The 17,273-nt window shown below is 38.0% G+C and overlaps 1 protein-coding gene across 2 annotated transcripts in view; it reads right to left on the bottom strand.

The window, feature by feature from the left end:
* The window catches only part of KIF5B (kinesin family member 5B), a 56,860-nt gene that overhangs the window by 21,148 nt on the left and 18,439 nt on the right, over positions 1-17,273 (bottom strand). For both annotated transcript variants that reach the window (XR_010751743.1, XM_066387277.1), the window contains exons 3-14: positions 13,115-13,188; positions 9,202-9,306; positions 8,641-8,689; positions 8,038-8,093; positions 7,855-7,942; positions 7,195-7,319; positions 4,231-4,335; positions 3,830-3,975; positions 3,000-3,148; positions 2,389-2,582; positions 1,461-1,529; positions 823-1,029 (exon numbers count right to left, since the gene is read on the bottom strand). Coding sequence is in view for 1 of the 2 variants with exons in the window: in XM_066387277.1 (XP_066243374.1) it covers positions 823-1,029; positions 1,461-1,529; positions 2,389-2,582; positions 3,000-3,148; positions 3,830-3,975; positions 4,231-4,335; positions 7,195-7,319; positions 7,855-7,942; positions 8,038-8,093; positions 8,641-8,689; positions 9,202-9,306; positions 13,115-13,188 (1,367 nt within the window). In the remaining variant the exon portion in view is untranslated. The remainder of the gene's footprint in view (positions 1-822; positions 1,030-1,460; positions 1,530-2,388; positions 2,583-2,999; positions 3,149-3,829; positions 3,976-4,230; positions 4,336-7,194; positions 7,320-7,854; positions 7,943-8,037; positions 8,094-8,640; positions 8,690-9,201; positions 9,307-13,114; positions 13,189-17,273) is intronic.

Genomic DNA, 17,273 nt, shown 5'->3' with positions numbered 1-17,273 from the left:
TAAAAGGTACAGTTAAAACTATTAAATGAAAAATCAATTTAAATACTGACAAGTATTTCAAGTTTTCACCTAATATTCACAAAATTATTTTTTGCTTTTCATTTTCTTGAACTATCTAGCTCTAGAACAGCTCCTGGCTCAAATTTAGACCTAATAGACAATATAAAGTTACCACTCTGTGTTCCATTTAGAGTGGCAGTTTGCATTACTTCATTAATTTTGAGACTGGATAACGTTTTCTGCCTTAAATAGAAAACTTCCAAGTTAACTAGATTCAATATTCATTTACTGCCTTAGGTCTGAGTAAATTAATGTTAAAATGGAATTGACAATTTCTTAGACGGCAGGCATACTTTCTATACCAGGGGTTGGGAACCTTTTTGGCTGAGAGAGCCATGATCGCCACATATTTTAAAATGTAATTCTGTGAGAGCCATACTAACGACCCATTTACGTTACTCATTATCCAATAAAAATTTGGTGTTATCCCGGAGGACAGCTGTGATTGGCTCCAGCCACCTGCAACCATGAACATGAGTGGTAGAAAATGAATGGATTGTAATACATGAGAATGTTTTATATTTTCAACATTATTTTTTTTATTAAAGATCTGTCTGCGAGCCAGATGCAGCCATCAAAAGAGCCACATCTGGCTCGCGAGCCATAGGTTCCCATACTGTTCCATACTGTTCCCAAATATTAGGGGACATTTCAAAATGAATATAAAGCGATAAAATATCCCCTAATTTTTGTACCTACTTAGGTAATTTTTCAATTAAAAATACAGGTACTGAAGTATGAAGAAAGAAAAAAATATCTTACTGATTTCTGATTTAGTTCATCACTAAGCAATTCATATTCCTTAGTTTTATCTTCAACTTCCTGAGACTTCTGATCATAGTTGACAGCAAGCTCCTCTAAAGCTTGTAAAACTTCTTTTACTTCCTCTTTAGAGGCATCGTTTTCTGCTTGAAGGCGGTTCAGCTCAGCTTGCATGTTATCTTGATCCCTTCTGGTAGATGCCAGAAGCTACCGGAAAGAGTAGTCACCAAAAGTATACAAGTTATAAAAATATATATTTGCTAAGCACAAAGAGGAGGCAACATGGATGCTGTTAAGTGTGATAACATTGATTTAGTCACAGATTTACTGAGATTTATGTGCAGGCTAGACACTGTGGGAGACAGGAGGGAAATCAAATGAAAACTTTGTTATTGAGGAATATAAATGAGAAGTACATAAATAAATGGAATACAAGATGGAATGTAAGAGCCATAAAGGAAGAACGAAACATGACAAAGTGCTTAGTAGTAAAAGGGGGATATTTCTGTAGGGAAAACCTTTTGTGTTTTTCTGAAAATAATATGGAAGGTCTTCCTGATCACAACATCTGTGGTCTTCAATTTCAATGACAAACTATAAAAGTTTTCTGGGAATAATATGAAAAGTATTCAACTTACCTCTTCCTGATCCAACATTTGTGTCTTCAATTTCTCTACTAACTGGCTCTGTTGATTAATTTCTTCATCCTAGAATTTTAACGTAACAAGTAGCTCACAACCTGGCTGAAACTGTTTCCTAACACAAAATGTAAGATAACTACTAACGCCCCATCAAATATTTCAAAATAATTTCTCCAAATTCAACCTAGCTTATTCCAATCTCTTAAAATGTTGAAACAGATGCAATCTTCCAATTATATAATAATTGTAACACTTATATCATGCTATAAAGGGTGGGGGGGCCTAGAAAATAATTTTCATGCAATAAGAAAAAAAGTTCCCTGGCCAGGTTGCTCAAGTTGGTTAGAGTGTTGTCCCAAGACGCCAAAGTTGCAGGTTTGATCCTCAGTCAGGGCACGTAAAAGAACCAAATATTTTAAATGCAAAAAATAATTAACATGTTCAAAGCTATTATTGAAAATAACGGCCAAGCAACCACATCAAACCTGCCATCTCTGCTTAAATACATAAAAATACCACCTAAAAACAAAACTAGAACTATTTTTCTCTATTGCATTTACTGTTTTTGTATTTTCCGTCTTCTATTTGGTTCATAATTTGTTATTTTTCACACTACTGCAGGAAGATATATGAACTCTAATTTTGACCCAATGCCAAATTTCCTTTAGAAAGAAAGTTCTTTAAGCTTAAAAATGGGGGCGGAGGGGAGGAAGACATGCCATGCCTCATACAGTTTCTGTGTAGAAACAAATTGTAATTTTCTATTTGTTGTTAATACAATGATTTTCAAAAGGATTTATCTGTTAAGATATCAAGAAAGATGTATATACAGGTCACAAATGAGGACCAATTATGTAAAATTATAAAATAAATATACCTATATCAGTGATATTCTAGAACAAAATAGATGATGAACGATATCTACCTTGTCATCAAGTTGTTTGTACAATTTAGCAATTTCTTCTTCACACTTTCTCCTTTCAGCATCGGTCAAGTTTCCAGTAACGCCAATTGTGGCTGCTGGTTTATCATTGGCAACAGCAATGTCCTTATCCACTGCAAAAGCTTCCAAGTTGGCTTTCTCTTTGTCAAACTGTTCATCAATAGGCACTGTCTCGCCTAAAATAAGACAATAGAATGATTAATAAATTCACCTGCCTAAAACTAATTGCAATTTTATTCAATATCAGCAGCTACCAACTTGCTTATCTGCTCAGTCCCAGAGATTTTAAAAGTTGCTAACACCTCTGACTCTCCCTTATCCTTATAAGCTAGATTATTACTTCCATCCCAATCTAGACACCTTTCCATCTTGTGACTTTATAGCTTCCAAGTTGGCCTTCTTTGTACCTCTATTATTTCAGGTAAAATCAATTTAATGTAAAAGACTTTATTCATTTTTGATGATCCCTATGCCAAAAAAAGTGGAAATGGATATGCATTATTTTATTTATATTCATACCTGAATCTCAAATTTATAAAATAGCTCTAAATCTGTATTTAACAACTAAAAATGACAAATTCGTAAGTTATTACCATTACGCCACCGGTTGAGTTCATTTTCAAGCCACTGAATAGTGTTCCGCAGGGTCTTATTCTTTTCTTTTTCTCTTTCATACTTCTTTTTCCACTGCTCTGCAGTTAACTCTACATTGACACAAACTGTGTTCTTAATTGTTTTGGCCCTAAGAAAAGTGATTGGGCAAAAAAAGAATGTGACTAGAATTATTTTCAATTGATACCTACTCTCTCTATGTAATATATGTAAATAAGTCTAGGTAGTTTAATGTAACCATTCTTGTCCAGTTAACTCTGACTAAATACCACAAGCTATAATTAGTACAGTGCTTATTCATACCCCAAATTTGGGTCAGTTCCAACATCTGTGTATATCTTTAAAAAGAAGAATCAGCAACCTGATGAGGATAAAACATGAGGGTCTATATTTTCCAATTCATTTACAAGACTGAATTAAGAAATTATTGTTGAAGGACAAAGATAAAGCCACCATTATTTTCCTAGGCTATTATTTTAACCCCATCACAATGCCAACAAGCTTAACAGAATTATATGTAACAGACTTGTACTGTATTACCTGATTTAAATGCTTATTTTCCTTAATGCTGAGTTAAAGCTTCTCACATAAATCTGACTAATATTAACAATTTACTTTAATGTGTACTAAAACTTCATTCAAATCCAAGCAGTCTGAAAATTGTACCTCACTTGTACTATCTGTCCCTCGAATTAAAAGTTGTGTTTAGCATACTAACAATATGTATTAATTTGAATAATATTTACCTATTTCCCTAGATTTAATAAACATAATGCCTATGTTCACACTCTGTATTTTCTTAATAACAAACCTTTGGCCAAAAAGGAGTGTAGATTTTGTTTCAGATTCATTGTACGATGATGGAGAGCAGCAAATTACAATAGTGGTTCTACAGTTCCCACCTAATGAATCTTGAAGGATTCTTGTCATTTTACTATCTCGATATGGAACATATGTCTACATACAAAAACAAAAAACATAGAAGACTAATGGGTTTCTACATAATAAAATGTTACCTAAATATGCTATACTACAGTGATTTGTTATTTTATAGTAAGATGCGAACTTGGACATACATACCAATACTATAAATTTCTGAGACAAATTCATACACATTGACTCAAACACAGTGAATCTCTCTCTCTCTCACACACACACTTCTCTCTAAAGTAATTCCCCATAAGAGCAGGGAAATAAAAGACATATACTTACACTGCCCTCAGCCAAAGCAGAAATAACATTTCCGAGAGCAGAAAGGGATTTGTTGATGTTCTTAGCTTCATCCAGCACAGCACCTTCAGCTCCAGTTTTACTAACCTACACATAAAATTAAAAAATAGAAAAGGAATAAAATGAAAAATTTAAGAGAATTTTCTTTGAATTTTCCATCAAGTCCTGAAGTCATAAATAACTAGAGGAAGGCAGGGAGGAAGGGAAGGCAGGGAAGGGAGGGAAGGGAAGGGAGGAAAGGGAGGGAAGGGAGGGAGAGAGGGAGGGAGGGAGGGAGGGAGAGAGGGAGGGAGGGAGGGAGGGAGGGAGGGAGGGAGGGAGGGAGGGAGGGAGGGAGGGAGAAAATGAAAAGCTTCATGACTTTTTTTGCCAAGTGTTCATTTCCAGGTACCACTATTTCTCAAGTATTACTCCTTAGAGAACTTGGTTAAGTAACTATATGCATGACCTGAATGTAATTAAAAAAGATATCAAATTTATTCGTAGTTTGTGGCTCCTCAAAATAACCAATTTACCTGTATATGTACAGTTTACTAATTTGTTAAGTTTCCTTTGCTGCATTAGAATAAAGGGAACCTTTTAAAATTTGCTAGAGCATAATATTATTGACGAAATCACTAAAAAACAGACTCAATTTAATTATATATATAAAAAGCACACTTGCTTCTTTTTTTAATGTTCCTAACAGCTTTAATTAAAATAACCAAAATCAGGCAATAATAACAATCAATAAGAAAATGGACAAAATAAATGCCAGGGTTCCCATACTTGGTTCTTTAAAAAAAAATAAGTAAAATATATAAAACAACAAAATCAGTGGAACAGCAAAAATGGTCAAGATAAACATACATAAAACATTTAAACTTATTTTTATATAAACCAGAGTCAAATGATATAGGACAGTAATAATGAAATACTCATCCAAAGGAAAGAAATAAGTACAACCAAACTAAAAGGACTAATGAATAGTAGCCAGTTTTCATAGGGAGACTCTTGACAATATGGATAAAAAAATACAAAAATTAGGATACTTAATAAAATTCATAATGACATAAACTGAAGTTCTCAAAAAAACATACATCATACGTCAAAGTAATACCTATTGGTTGAAGTGGACTATGGTCCAAATAATAGTGATATGAACTGATTACTGAGTTCATGTAATCAGCCTGACCAGGCAGTGGCACAGTGAACAGAGTGTCAGCACAGAGTCGCTGGTTTGAGAGTGACCCCATGGTCGCTGGTCTGAGTCCAAAAGTTGCTGGCTTCAGCAAAGGGGTTCGAGCAAGTTGGTCCTGGGCTCAGCTGGAGCCTCCCGGTAAAGGCACATATGAGCAAGCAATCAATGAAAAACTAAGGTGCCACAACAAAGAATTGATGCTTCCTATCTGTCTGTCCCTATCTGTCCTTCTCTGGCCAAAAAAAAAAAAAAAAAAAAAGAGAATGGAGCCAGAGGTATCATACTACCTGACTTCAAATTATACTACAGAGCCAAGATCATCAAAACAGCATGATAGCGGCAGAAAAACAGATACAAAGACCAACAGAACAGAACTGAGCCCAGAAATAAACCACATATAGTATATATGGGCAAATGATCTTTGACAAAAGAGATAGAAACACACAATGGAGAAGAGAAAGCCTCTTCAATATATGGTGCTGGGAAAACTGGAAAGCCACATGCAAAAGAATGAAATTTGACTATAGTTTGTCCCTCTACATAAAAATCAATTCAAAATGGATCAAAGACCTAATATAAGATCTGAAACAATAAATTACATAGAAGAAAACATAAGTACTAAACTCATAGACCTTGGATGTAGAGAACATTTTATAAATTTGACCCCAAAAGGAAGGGAAGTAAAGGCAAAACTAAATGACTAGGATTGTATCTAAAATGTTTCTGTACAAGAAAAGAAACTGAAAACCAAACAACTGCCAACCAAATGGGAGATGATATTCACAAACAACAGCTCTGACAAGGGGTTAATACCTAAAATATATAAAAAGCTCAACAACAAAAAATGTGGAGAGGAACTGAACTGACACTTCTCTCATGAAGACATAGAAACAACAAACAGGTATATGAAAAGACGCTCAACTTCACTAGCTACAAGAGAAATGCAAATCAAAACTATAATGAGACCCCCACCTCAGTCAGACATGTTAGATTGGCTATTATTATACACGACAGGCAAGTGTTGGAGAGGTTGTAGAGAAAAGGGAAACCTCATTATCTGCTGCTAGGAATGTAAACTGGGTACAGCCAGTATGGAAAACAGTATGGTGGTCCCTCAAAAAATTAAGAAAAGAACTGCAATATGACCCAGCAATCCTTCTACTGCAGTGGTTCTCAACCTGTGGGTCACGACCCTGGCGGGGGTCGAACGGCAAAACACAGGGGTCGCCTAAAGCCATCGGAAATACATATAAAAATGTATTGTATAATAAATATGTATTTTCCAATGGCTTTAGGCGACCCCTGTGTTTTGGTCGTTCGACCCCTGCCGGGGTCGCGACCCACAGGTTGAGAACCGCTGCTCTACTGGGTATCTACCGGAAAAACTTGGCAACATTAGTAAGCAAAGACAATATTATTCTGGTACAGATGTTTTTATTTAACATTTAAATAGTTGTGGAAAAATTATAGGTTCTTTATGATTATTTGGGTTTGAAAATGGTAATCAGATCACACACAGGCAGAATAAAAAACAGAGACTCATGGACAGAGATAAAAGTCAAGTGGTTACCAGGGAGAGGGAAGTAAAGAGGCACAAATACACAGTGATGCAAAATGATTTGATTTTGGATGATGAGCATAGAATGCAATCAATAGTTCAAATGCTACAGAGATGTTTACCTGAAATCTATGTATTCTTACTGACCATTGCTACCCCATTAAATTTAATTTCTAAATTAAAAAAAAATGCGTATGTATATATTTACCTTTTCACTACCAGCTAAATCAACGAGATAAAGTTTTCCACTCAGCTTTTGCTCCGTTTGCGTGTTCTCTTGTTTTACATTAATAAGAAATATACTGTGACTCCTAGAGCTATGTTCATTCATATCTGCAATGAAATTACAAAGAAAGCTATAAACAAACATGGCTTTCCTTTACTAATAAGTTCTAAAGCATTATTTAACATTAAAGTCTCATAATCGGCCCTGGCTGCTTGGCTCAGCAGTAGAGCACTGGCCTGGTGTGTGGAAGTCCTAGGTTCAATTCCCAGTCAGGGCACACAGAAGTGCCCATCTGCTTCTGCACCCCTGCCCCCTCCCCCTTCTCTCTCTCTCTTCACCTCCCACAGCCATGGCTTGAATGGTTTGAGCAAGTTGGCCCCGGGCACTAAGGATGGCTCCATGGCCTCGCCTCAGGCACTGAAATAGCTCTGTTGCTGAGCAATGGAACAGCAGCCCCAGATGGGCAGAACATCATCCTGTAGGGGGCTTGCTGGGTGGATCCTGGTTGGGGTGCATGCGGGAATCTGTCTCTCTGCCCACCTACCCACCTTTTATTTAAAAAATAAAATAATCTCACAATCAACTTGATAATGATAATTTAAGGCAGTTTTTATACTTTAGCGTTAATACTATTTAACTTACTTGTAACTGCTACATGTCTGTTGGATTTTCCTTCATCTATGGTATCCATAACTTCATCTGGACTACATACAAAACGCTCTGTGCATCCCTATAAAATAGTTTTTTAAGTATGCCAACATCCTTACAAATTTTTATTTCAGGGCTTTTCTAAGTAATAATCATTGTACTTTATTTTATTAGTACCTTTACATAGGGGACTCGGTTTTTATCTTCATGAACTGAAAGGTTGGTCTTTGAAACTGGAAAATAAATAATATTAGTAACCCTTTACTAAAACTCTAACACTAGATGTGAAGTTCTGTTGTTTTCTTCCCAAAGCAGCATGATAACAATAGGTAAACTTTAAGAATATAAAAACTTCACTATTAAAAGAAGATTCTGTAGAAACAGTAGAAAATTTACATAGAAACCAATGCTGCAACATAGACCTTTAGGTCCAGTCAAACCTCTACAGCCCACACTTTGGAAATAAAAACATTAAGCCAGAGTAGTTCAATGGCTTGCCCCCAAACAATGTCTAATTGATAGCTGACAGAAGACCAAGGCTCATGTTCTCTAACTCAGTTCAAAGCTCTAATTAGTACTTAAAACACATTAGTAAATATCTGCTTTAAATAAGTTATTTCATGTGTCAAAAGGCATTCAATTAAAACTTAAAAAAAGTAAACGTCTGTTTCCTAAAACTTAAGTCAACTTCATATGTATAAATAAGAAATGGCCTCATATCTACTACTAAAAAAAGTAACGCATATTTTAAAATGATCAAAAGGCAAGAATTTAACTTACCATCTAATAGGTCCCTTATCTTATCCAAATAAATTTCAAAATATGAAACCTAAAAGGCAAAGAAATAAAGGAAAAAAGATTAACCAATTAAAATTACAAAATAATTTATTCACTTATTAAATATTTACTAGGGTCTGAGTACCACATACCATCTAGACTAGGACAGAGCTATGAACAACTGCCACAGCTCATATTCTAACCAGGAGACCAAAATTCACTAAATTGCTTACATAACTAAAAAGCAATTTCTATTATTAATCGTCATCTAATATGACTTAAGATTGGTATAAGAACTTTTAAGTTCCACAGGAAAACAAACTCCTTCATTTTACAGAGAAGGAAGGTAAGGCAAGAGAGACTTGGCTAACTTGGATAGGTCATCTGATGGCAGATGACGTATCCAAGTGTACTAACTCAAATGATCTTCAATAATACTTGTTCATAAAATAATTCTCAAAATTTATTTTAAAAACTTTAAGGAAATTAGCATTTATTGTTTTTTCGAACAGAATTATTCTAGGCATAATAAAATAAAATATAATTTTTCCCCAAAGATTTTACCTTAATATGAAATTCTAAATTTTCATCCATGGAATAAATATAATTAAAAATATCTTGCACTATTCTTGGAATAATTCCCATGCCTTCTGGATCATGAAGTTTTCCCTAAACAGAAGACAAAAGAAGACTTTTTAAATAGAATGTAAAAGTATGAATTAAAATTCAAAACTTTCACCTGACCAGGCGGTGGCACAGTGGATATAGCGTCGGACTGGGATGCAGAGGACCCAGGTTCGAGACCCCGAGGTCGCCGGCTTGAGCACAGGCTCATCTGGTTTGAGCAAAAGCCCATCACCTTGAACCCAAGGTCGCTGGCTCCAGCAAGGGGCTACTCAGTTTGCTGAAGGCTCGCAGTCAAGGCACATATGAGAAAGCAATCAATGAACAAGGTGTTGCAACGCGCAATGAAAAACTAATAATTGATGCTTCTCATCTCTCTCTGTTCCTGTCTGTCTGTCCTTGTCTATCCCTCTCTCTGACTCACTCTCTGTAAAAAAAAAAAAAAAAAAAAAAAAATTCAAAACTTTCAACATATAGCTTTATAGTCAGTCAATAGCAAATAGGATACAGCCTGACCAGGCAGCGGCGCAATGGAGGGAGCGTTGGACTGGGATGCAGAGGACCCAGGTTCAAAACCCTGAGGCGGCCAGCTTGAACACAGGCTCATTCAGCGTGAGCAAAGGTTCATCAGCTTGCACGCATGGTCACTGGCTTGAGCTTGGGATCATAGACATGACCCCAAGATCGTGAGCCCAAAGTCGCTGACTTGAGCAAAGGGTCACTCACTCCTCTGTAGCCCACAGTCAAGGCATATGTTAGAAAGCAATCAATTAACAACTAAGGTGTCACAATGAAAAACTGATGATTGATGCTTCTCATCTCTCTCCTTTCCTGTCTGTCCCTATCTGTCCCTCTCTCCATCTCTCTGTTCCAAAAAAAAAGGAAAATAGAAATTATAATTTGTTGACATTTTTGGTGAAAATGGTTCTAAGAGTATGTAAAAAATCCAATTCAAATATTACACATTTGGTAAGTTACATATAAGTATTGTATATATAAAGACTTTGGTAAGTTATATGTAAGTACTGTATAGCCACATGGTTTACCAACTAATCTTAACTTTTGTTTAATCATTAATTAACACCCATATTTGCAAATGAACATATTCTAGGAAAGGGTTTTAGCCTCTTTCCATATAAATCTGCATTGTTTCTTCTACCTCAAGTCAAATTCATATAAATGCTAGAAATGTCCTCGTTGTCAGATTTTGTGAAAATGAATTAACGAAATTAAAAAGGCTGTCATTAGCCCTGGCCGGTTGGCTCAGCAGTAGAGCATCAGCCTGGCGTGCGGGGGACCCGGGTTCGATTCCCGGCCAGGGCACATAGGAGAAGCACCCATTTGCTTCTCCACCCCCCCCTCCTTCCTCTCTGTCTCTCTCTTCCCCTCCCGCAGCCAAGGCTCCATTGGAGCAAAGATGGCCTGGGCTCTGGGGATGGCTCCTTGGCCTCTGCCCCAGGCACTAGAGTGGCTCTGGTCGCTGCAGAGCGACGCCCCGGAGGGGCAGAGCGTCGCCCCCTGGTGGGCGTGCTGGGTGGATCCCGGTCGGGCGCATGCGGGAGTCTGTCGAATTGTCTCTCCCAGTTTTCAGCTTCAGAAAAATACAAAAAAAAAAAAAAAAAAAAGGCTGTCATTTACTTTATACAGTAAGCTCAGAGAGATGATAAAAACAGATGCTCTGTAGCACAGGTAAAAAGGTTTCCAAGAAGCAAAGCGCAAACAGTTCTACAACTATTATTAATAACAGCAACAATGATTGTGAAGACAGTCTTTTTTTTTTTTTTTTTTTTTTTTTGGTATTTTTCTGAAACTAGAAACGGGGAGAGACAGTCAGATAGACTCCCGCATGCGCCCGACAGGGATCCACCCAGCACGCCCACCAGGGGGCGCTGCTCTGCCCCTCTGGGGCGTTGCTCTGTTGCGACCAGAGCCACTCCAGCGCCTGGGGCAGAGGCCAAGGAGCCATCCCCAGCGCCCAGGCCATCTTTGCTCCAATGGAGCCTCAGCTGCGGGAGGGGAAGAGAGAGACAGAGAGGAAGGAGAGGGGGAGGGGTGGAGAAGCAGATGGGCGCCTCCCCTGTGTGCCCTGGCCGGGAATCGAACCCGGGACCTCTGCACGCCAGGCCGACGCTCTACCACTGAGCCAACCGGCCAGGGCCTGTGAAGACAAGTCTTATCAGAGAAGATTGGCATGTATGGTGGGATAGAGAGGACCAAAGAGAGGAGTAAGAAATTAACTGATCTGAATAGAACTGAAAACACACAAACATTCAGAATTTCCCATAATAAAGTAAAAGAAAATTTGTTTCATTCTAAAATGTTCATAATTTTGTGGTTATGCTGATAAAATTTAGCTATATATGATTTAAAATATTTATATATTGGGTTGGGGAATAAGTTCGTAGCGTTTTTACCTAAGACTTTTATTTAAACAAAAAACAATAATTATATCAATAGTTAATCAATTATATATTCGCCGTTGCTGTTTACAACCTCTTCCCACCTCTCGACCAATTTGTTTATGCCGTTCCACCAAAAATCGCCTGGTCTGGTGTCAAAGTTGTTGAGCCAGTTTTTAAGGACCTCTTTGTTATCGAAGGTAACGCCCTTCATATGGTTTGACAGGGAGCAGAAAAGATGGTAATCGGTCGGTGCAAGGTCCGGAGAATACGGCGGATGCTGAAGGACCTCCCATTCGAGCTCTTGGAGTGTGGCTTTGACGACTTGTGCAACATGGGGCCTGGCGTTGTCGTGAAGGAGTATGGTTTGACCATGTCGATCAGGTCTTTTCAGTCGAATAGCCTCATTCACGCGATGTAGCTGGGCAATGTAGAGCTCCTTGTTGACCGTGGCATTCTTTTCGAGCATTTCCCAGTGCACCATGCCCTCCCAGTCCCACCAAACACATATCATGATCTTCTTTGGATGAAGGTCCGGCTTGACTCTCGGCTTTGGCGTATCTCCTGGAGCCACCCACTCCTTTCTTTGCTTCATATTGATGTATAGGCACCATTTCTCATCTCCCATGACGATTCGGTACAAAAAGCGCTGTTTATGACCACGTGTTGCTCGATGGCGGGTGAGATGCTGAGACGCAATTTGAAGGCGACTTTGTTTTTTTCGTTGAGCTCGTGAGGCACCCAGGCTCCCAATTTTTCAGTAAATCCCATTGAATGAAGGTGATTGAGAATCGTTTTATGATCACAGTTCATTTTTTCCGCCAATTCACGACTGGTTTGGTGACCGTTCTCCTTCAAAAGTGATTTGAGACGTTCTTCATCGAATTCAGAAGGCCTTCCGCTGCGGGACGTGTCATCGACGTCAAAGTCGCCATTTTTGAACTTTGCAAACCATTTCCGTGCTGTAGACTCACCTATGACACCTTCTCCATACACGTCGCAAATGTCCCGGGCTGCTTCGGCAGCTTTTTGACCTCGATGAAAAGCAAAGAAGAGCAGGTGTCGAAAATGTTGATTTTTGCCTCCTGGGTATTCCATTTCTAAGCCTCAAAACTAATAAAAAATTAAATAACTCAAAAATACAATTAACATAGTTTTGTAGAGCAGAAAGAGTTTTATCGAATGAATACTTACCCTTTGCCAAAGAGCAAACAAATCGTTGTAAAATAAAATATAAAAATGCCACGAACTTATTCCCCAACCCAATAATTTCACTATTGAAACTCAAGAACTGATTAGATTCCAACAAAGAAGTTTCTTGTGTATATTCAAATGAGCAAAAGCAAAGACTAAAAAGAGTAATAAATAAAGATGCTTAAGCATGGTAAAATAATTTCACAAATAACTGTATGTAGTGCCTGTACTGCATCCAGGTACAGATTATAAAATGTTACCTCCATTGTGTGTGTCTTCCCCGAGGATGTCTGTCCATATGCAAATATTGTTCCATTGTATCCCTCAAGTACATCTATAAGAAAGAGATTGTATAATTTAGGAGATTCTTTTCCTTAAGCAAGATTCTTAAGAATGTTAGAAAACTACTCAAAAAAAACCCCACACACACATTGACCTCATTCCTTATCCAGGAATAATCATAAGATATTTGTGGGAAGTATGGTGAAGACTGAGATTGTCTTTACACTAATATAACAGAGTCCATCAAAATTAAAATTTACTATATGAAAGATTTATAAAGACACTAAAGGAAACAATGATATACTATAGTTAATGCTAACTTTCTTAGTGATGACCCATGTAAAGCAATTTCTTTCTCTCCAGCCCAGATTACTTTCCGTGGTAAACAACAAATTTAAATTGTTGCTTATAAGCATCACTTATGTCAGTGTACATCTAAAATGTTGTTATTTCTATAATCTCAAACTTCATATGACCTAAAAGGAAAAATATTCTGCCAGTTTACATACAGATATTAACTAGCTTTAGAAATAGTACTACTGATTTGTGGTTAAACCTCACAAACCCACACATTTCTCTTACACAAAGTATAACAAGCTCAGTCCTACCTCAAAATCAATTATTAGCAAGTTTCCTGTGCAATTAAAAACATCCTTTCTAGCCCTTTTTGTACTCCAAACCTATTAACACTTAAGTATTCTCTTTTACGAGGCTGCAGGGAAAATAAGAGCATGAGTGAACAAGAAGGTGACCTTTCCATTTCCAGTTTTCAGGGTGTCGTTCGGTTGTGGTTTTGGTGACAAGAAAAGTATAAAATTCCACCCTATTCTAAAGGAAGCCTATGTAAAGAGAGAAGCCTCTGTGGGAAACAGCAGATGGTAACAGTGAAAAAGTAAATTAGCAAGCAAGCCAATCCTTGTTTCTTCAATTATCGTGTTTGTTTGTTTTTTAAAGGAGAAAAAAACTATCCCAACATTGGGTACAACTAACTAGATAATAGATTTCGTACAGAAACATATATTAATGAGAAAAAGATGGCACCAGTACTGACTTCCCTGAAAATTTTAAGAGACCTAAAACATTTAAAACTTTTTCTCAAAATCACTTCAGTTTTAAGAAGGAAAGCAAAATAATTTCAAGAATCACATTTAAAATAGATGGACTTGCAGTTCTTTTGTCAGAAACTCTGAAGAAGAAATCGTCTGGAGAAAACAGCACTGGACCCTTTTCATTCACAATACACAGTCTATTCCAGCATGGCTATGCCACACTTTCTATTTAAGATCTTTTAATCAATCACATAAAACCTAACCATAAATTCCAAAATTTGTTATAGCTGTAAGGTCCATTCATGACATGATCCAATTATCTAAAAACTACTACAATGGGTAGTTAATATTTGCAGATAAATGAATAAGTAGCCTAAGTCTATATGGTATTATAGTACATTCATGTTACATAAAACTATGTTATGTGAGGGCTCCCAAGATAATAAACGCATGCAGCACATTTGTATTTTGGACTGCAAACACAACTTTAAGAATTTTAGATGATTATACAGACTTGGAAATATTCACATTCAAATATACTGCTCATAAAAATTAGGGGATATTTTATAGCTTCATATTCATTTTGAATATCTCCTAATTTTTGTGAGCAGTATATTTACTGAGGACCTGCAACAATCTAGGCTCTGCTCTGGGTGCGCCACATGTCATCCAAAGTAATAAATTTATAGCTATTAGAAAAAGAATCACTTTTTCACTAACTTAGTCTTAATTCTGCTTTATACAGTCATTCAACTCCCATAGAATTTTCAATTCTATAAAAATTCACTGATTTGAGAGATAAGAAGGGAGGGATGGAGAGAGTGAGATAGACAGAAATATTGATCTGTCCTTGCATGTGCCTCAACCAGGGACCAAACTGCAAACCCCATGCATCAGGATGCTGCTCCAACCACAACCAAGCCAGCCAGCCAGGGTCCAATTATTTCATTACATTTCGTTTGTTTGTTTATTTATTTATTTATTTGAGAGACAGACAGACAGACAGACAGACAGATGGGAACATCAATCTGTTCCTGTGTGTGCCATAACCAAGAATCAAATCCGCAACCTCTGCGCTTTATGACGACACTCCAAACTTCCAAGCTATCCAGCCAGGGCTTAATTTATTGATTTTTTCTTAGTGAGAGAGAAAGGGGAGGGAGGGGAAGCATTCATTTGCTGTTCCACTCAGTTGTGCATTTACTGGTTGCTTCCAGTGTGTGCCCTGACTGGGGATTAAATCTACAACCTTATCATTTTGGGATGATGCTTTCTCTAACTAACTGAGCTAACTGGCCAGAGCCCTAATGTTTTATTTTTAAGAAATCTATGGCTCAGTGGTAGAGCGTCGGCCTGGCGAGCGGGGGACCCGGGTTCAATTCCCGGCCAGGGCACATAGGAGAAGCGCCCATTTGCTTCTCCACCCCCCCTCCTTCCTCTCTGTCTCTCTCTTCCCCTCCCGCAGCCAAGGCTCCATTGGAGCAAAGATGGCCCAGGCGCTGGGGATGGCTCCTTGGCCTCTGCCCCAGGTGCTAGAGTGGCTCTGGTCGTGGCAGAGCGATGCCCCAGAGGGGCAGAGCATCGCCCCTGGTGAGCGTGCCGGGTGGATCCCGGTCGGGCGCATGCGGGAGTCTGTCTGTCTCTCCCCGTTTCCAGCTTCAGAAAAAAAAAAAAAAAAAGAAATCTAAACATACAGAAAAACAATAAACTTTAGAGAGAACACCCCTATATAACCACTACCAAGATTCTACCATTAACATTTTATTTTATATTTATTTTATTTTTTATTTTTTGTATTTTTCTGAAGTGAGAAGTGAGCAGGCAGACAGGCTCCCATATGTCCTCAACCAGGATCCACCCGGCATGCTCACTAGGGGGCGATGCTCTACCTATCTGGGGCATTGCTCCATTCTAGCACCTGAGGTGGAGGCCATGGAGCCATTCTCAGCGCCAGGGCCAACTTTGCTCCAGTGGAGCCTTGGTGGTGGGAGGGAAAGACAGAGATAGAAAGGAGAGGGGGAGGGGTGGAGAAGCAGATGGGCGCTTCTCCTGTGTGCTCTGACTGGGAATCGAACCTGGGACATCCACACATTGGGCTGGCACTCTACCGCTGAGCCAACCAGCCAGGACCAACATTTTATTATTTTACTGTTTGTTTTAATCATGTACCCAGCCTTCCATCTTATTTCTTAATGTATTTTAAAGTAAAATGCAAACTTCAATACATTTCTACTTAAATACTTTGCCTTGCATATACCATTACCTAGAATTCAGTATTTTATAGCTTCATTCCTAAGGTAAAGTTTACATATAATGAAATGCACATTATCTTAAGTGCAGATCTTTAAAAAATACTTATCTATTTAAAAGCATCTATTATCAAATAAAAGTAGGCCTTCTTTAAGACAATTTTTATAAATTTATTTTAGAAAGAGATGAAGAGGGGGTGGAATCTGGATCTGTTCCTGTATGTACCCTGACTGGGAATTGAACCTGCAAGTTCTGTGCTTCGGCATGATGCCCTAACCAACTAAAGCTTGACGCCAGGGCAAATTAGGCATTTTTTGTTGTGGCTCTTGTTTGCTTTTTCAGCTCCATCTCTCACCATTCTTCCTCTCACATTGCTATTTCTGTTGGTAAAAATGGTCACATCTGACAATTTCATATGGTTCAACTTCACAGTCACATCATAATGTATGTTGTTCCCCACACAGAGGACACTCTTCACATATGGGCATGCATTAGTCCATGTGTCCTCTGCCTGAAAGGCAACCTTGCTTTTCCTCCTCTTCATGCACCCTTTTGGCTGTACTCCTTATTCCAACTCAAATCCCAAATAAATCTTGGTAAAAGTCCCATCCTACAAGTTCTTTCAGTACCTGATTTAACTATACCATTTCTTGTTGCGCACTACAACTATTACTTGTCTGCCTTCCTCACCAGAGTATGAACTCCTTGAGGCCAGCCCGTCTGAACTCCTAACATAGTGCTTGGCACTTAGTAGGAACTCAAATGCTTGCTGAGTGTTTCCTATCATCAGTAACACAAAGCATGTTTCTAAAGCCTCCCTTCCCTCTTTAAATCTATC

This window comes from Saccopteryx leptura, chromosome 5, assembly GCF_036850995.1.
Source record: "Saccopteryx leptura isolate mSacLep1 chromosome 5, mSacLep1_pri_phased_curated, whole genome shotgun sequence".
Lineage (NCBI taxonomy): Eukaryota > Metazoa > Chordata > Mammalia > Chiroptera > Emballonuridae > Saccopteryx > Saccopteryx leptura.
Note: the sequence above shows the minus strand (reverse complement) of the source record. Positions and strands in the feature narration are given on the sequence as shown.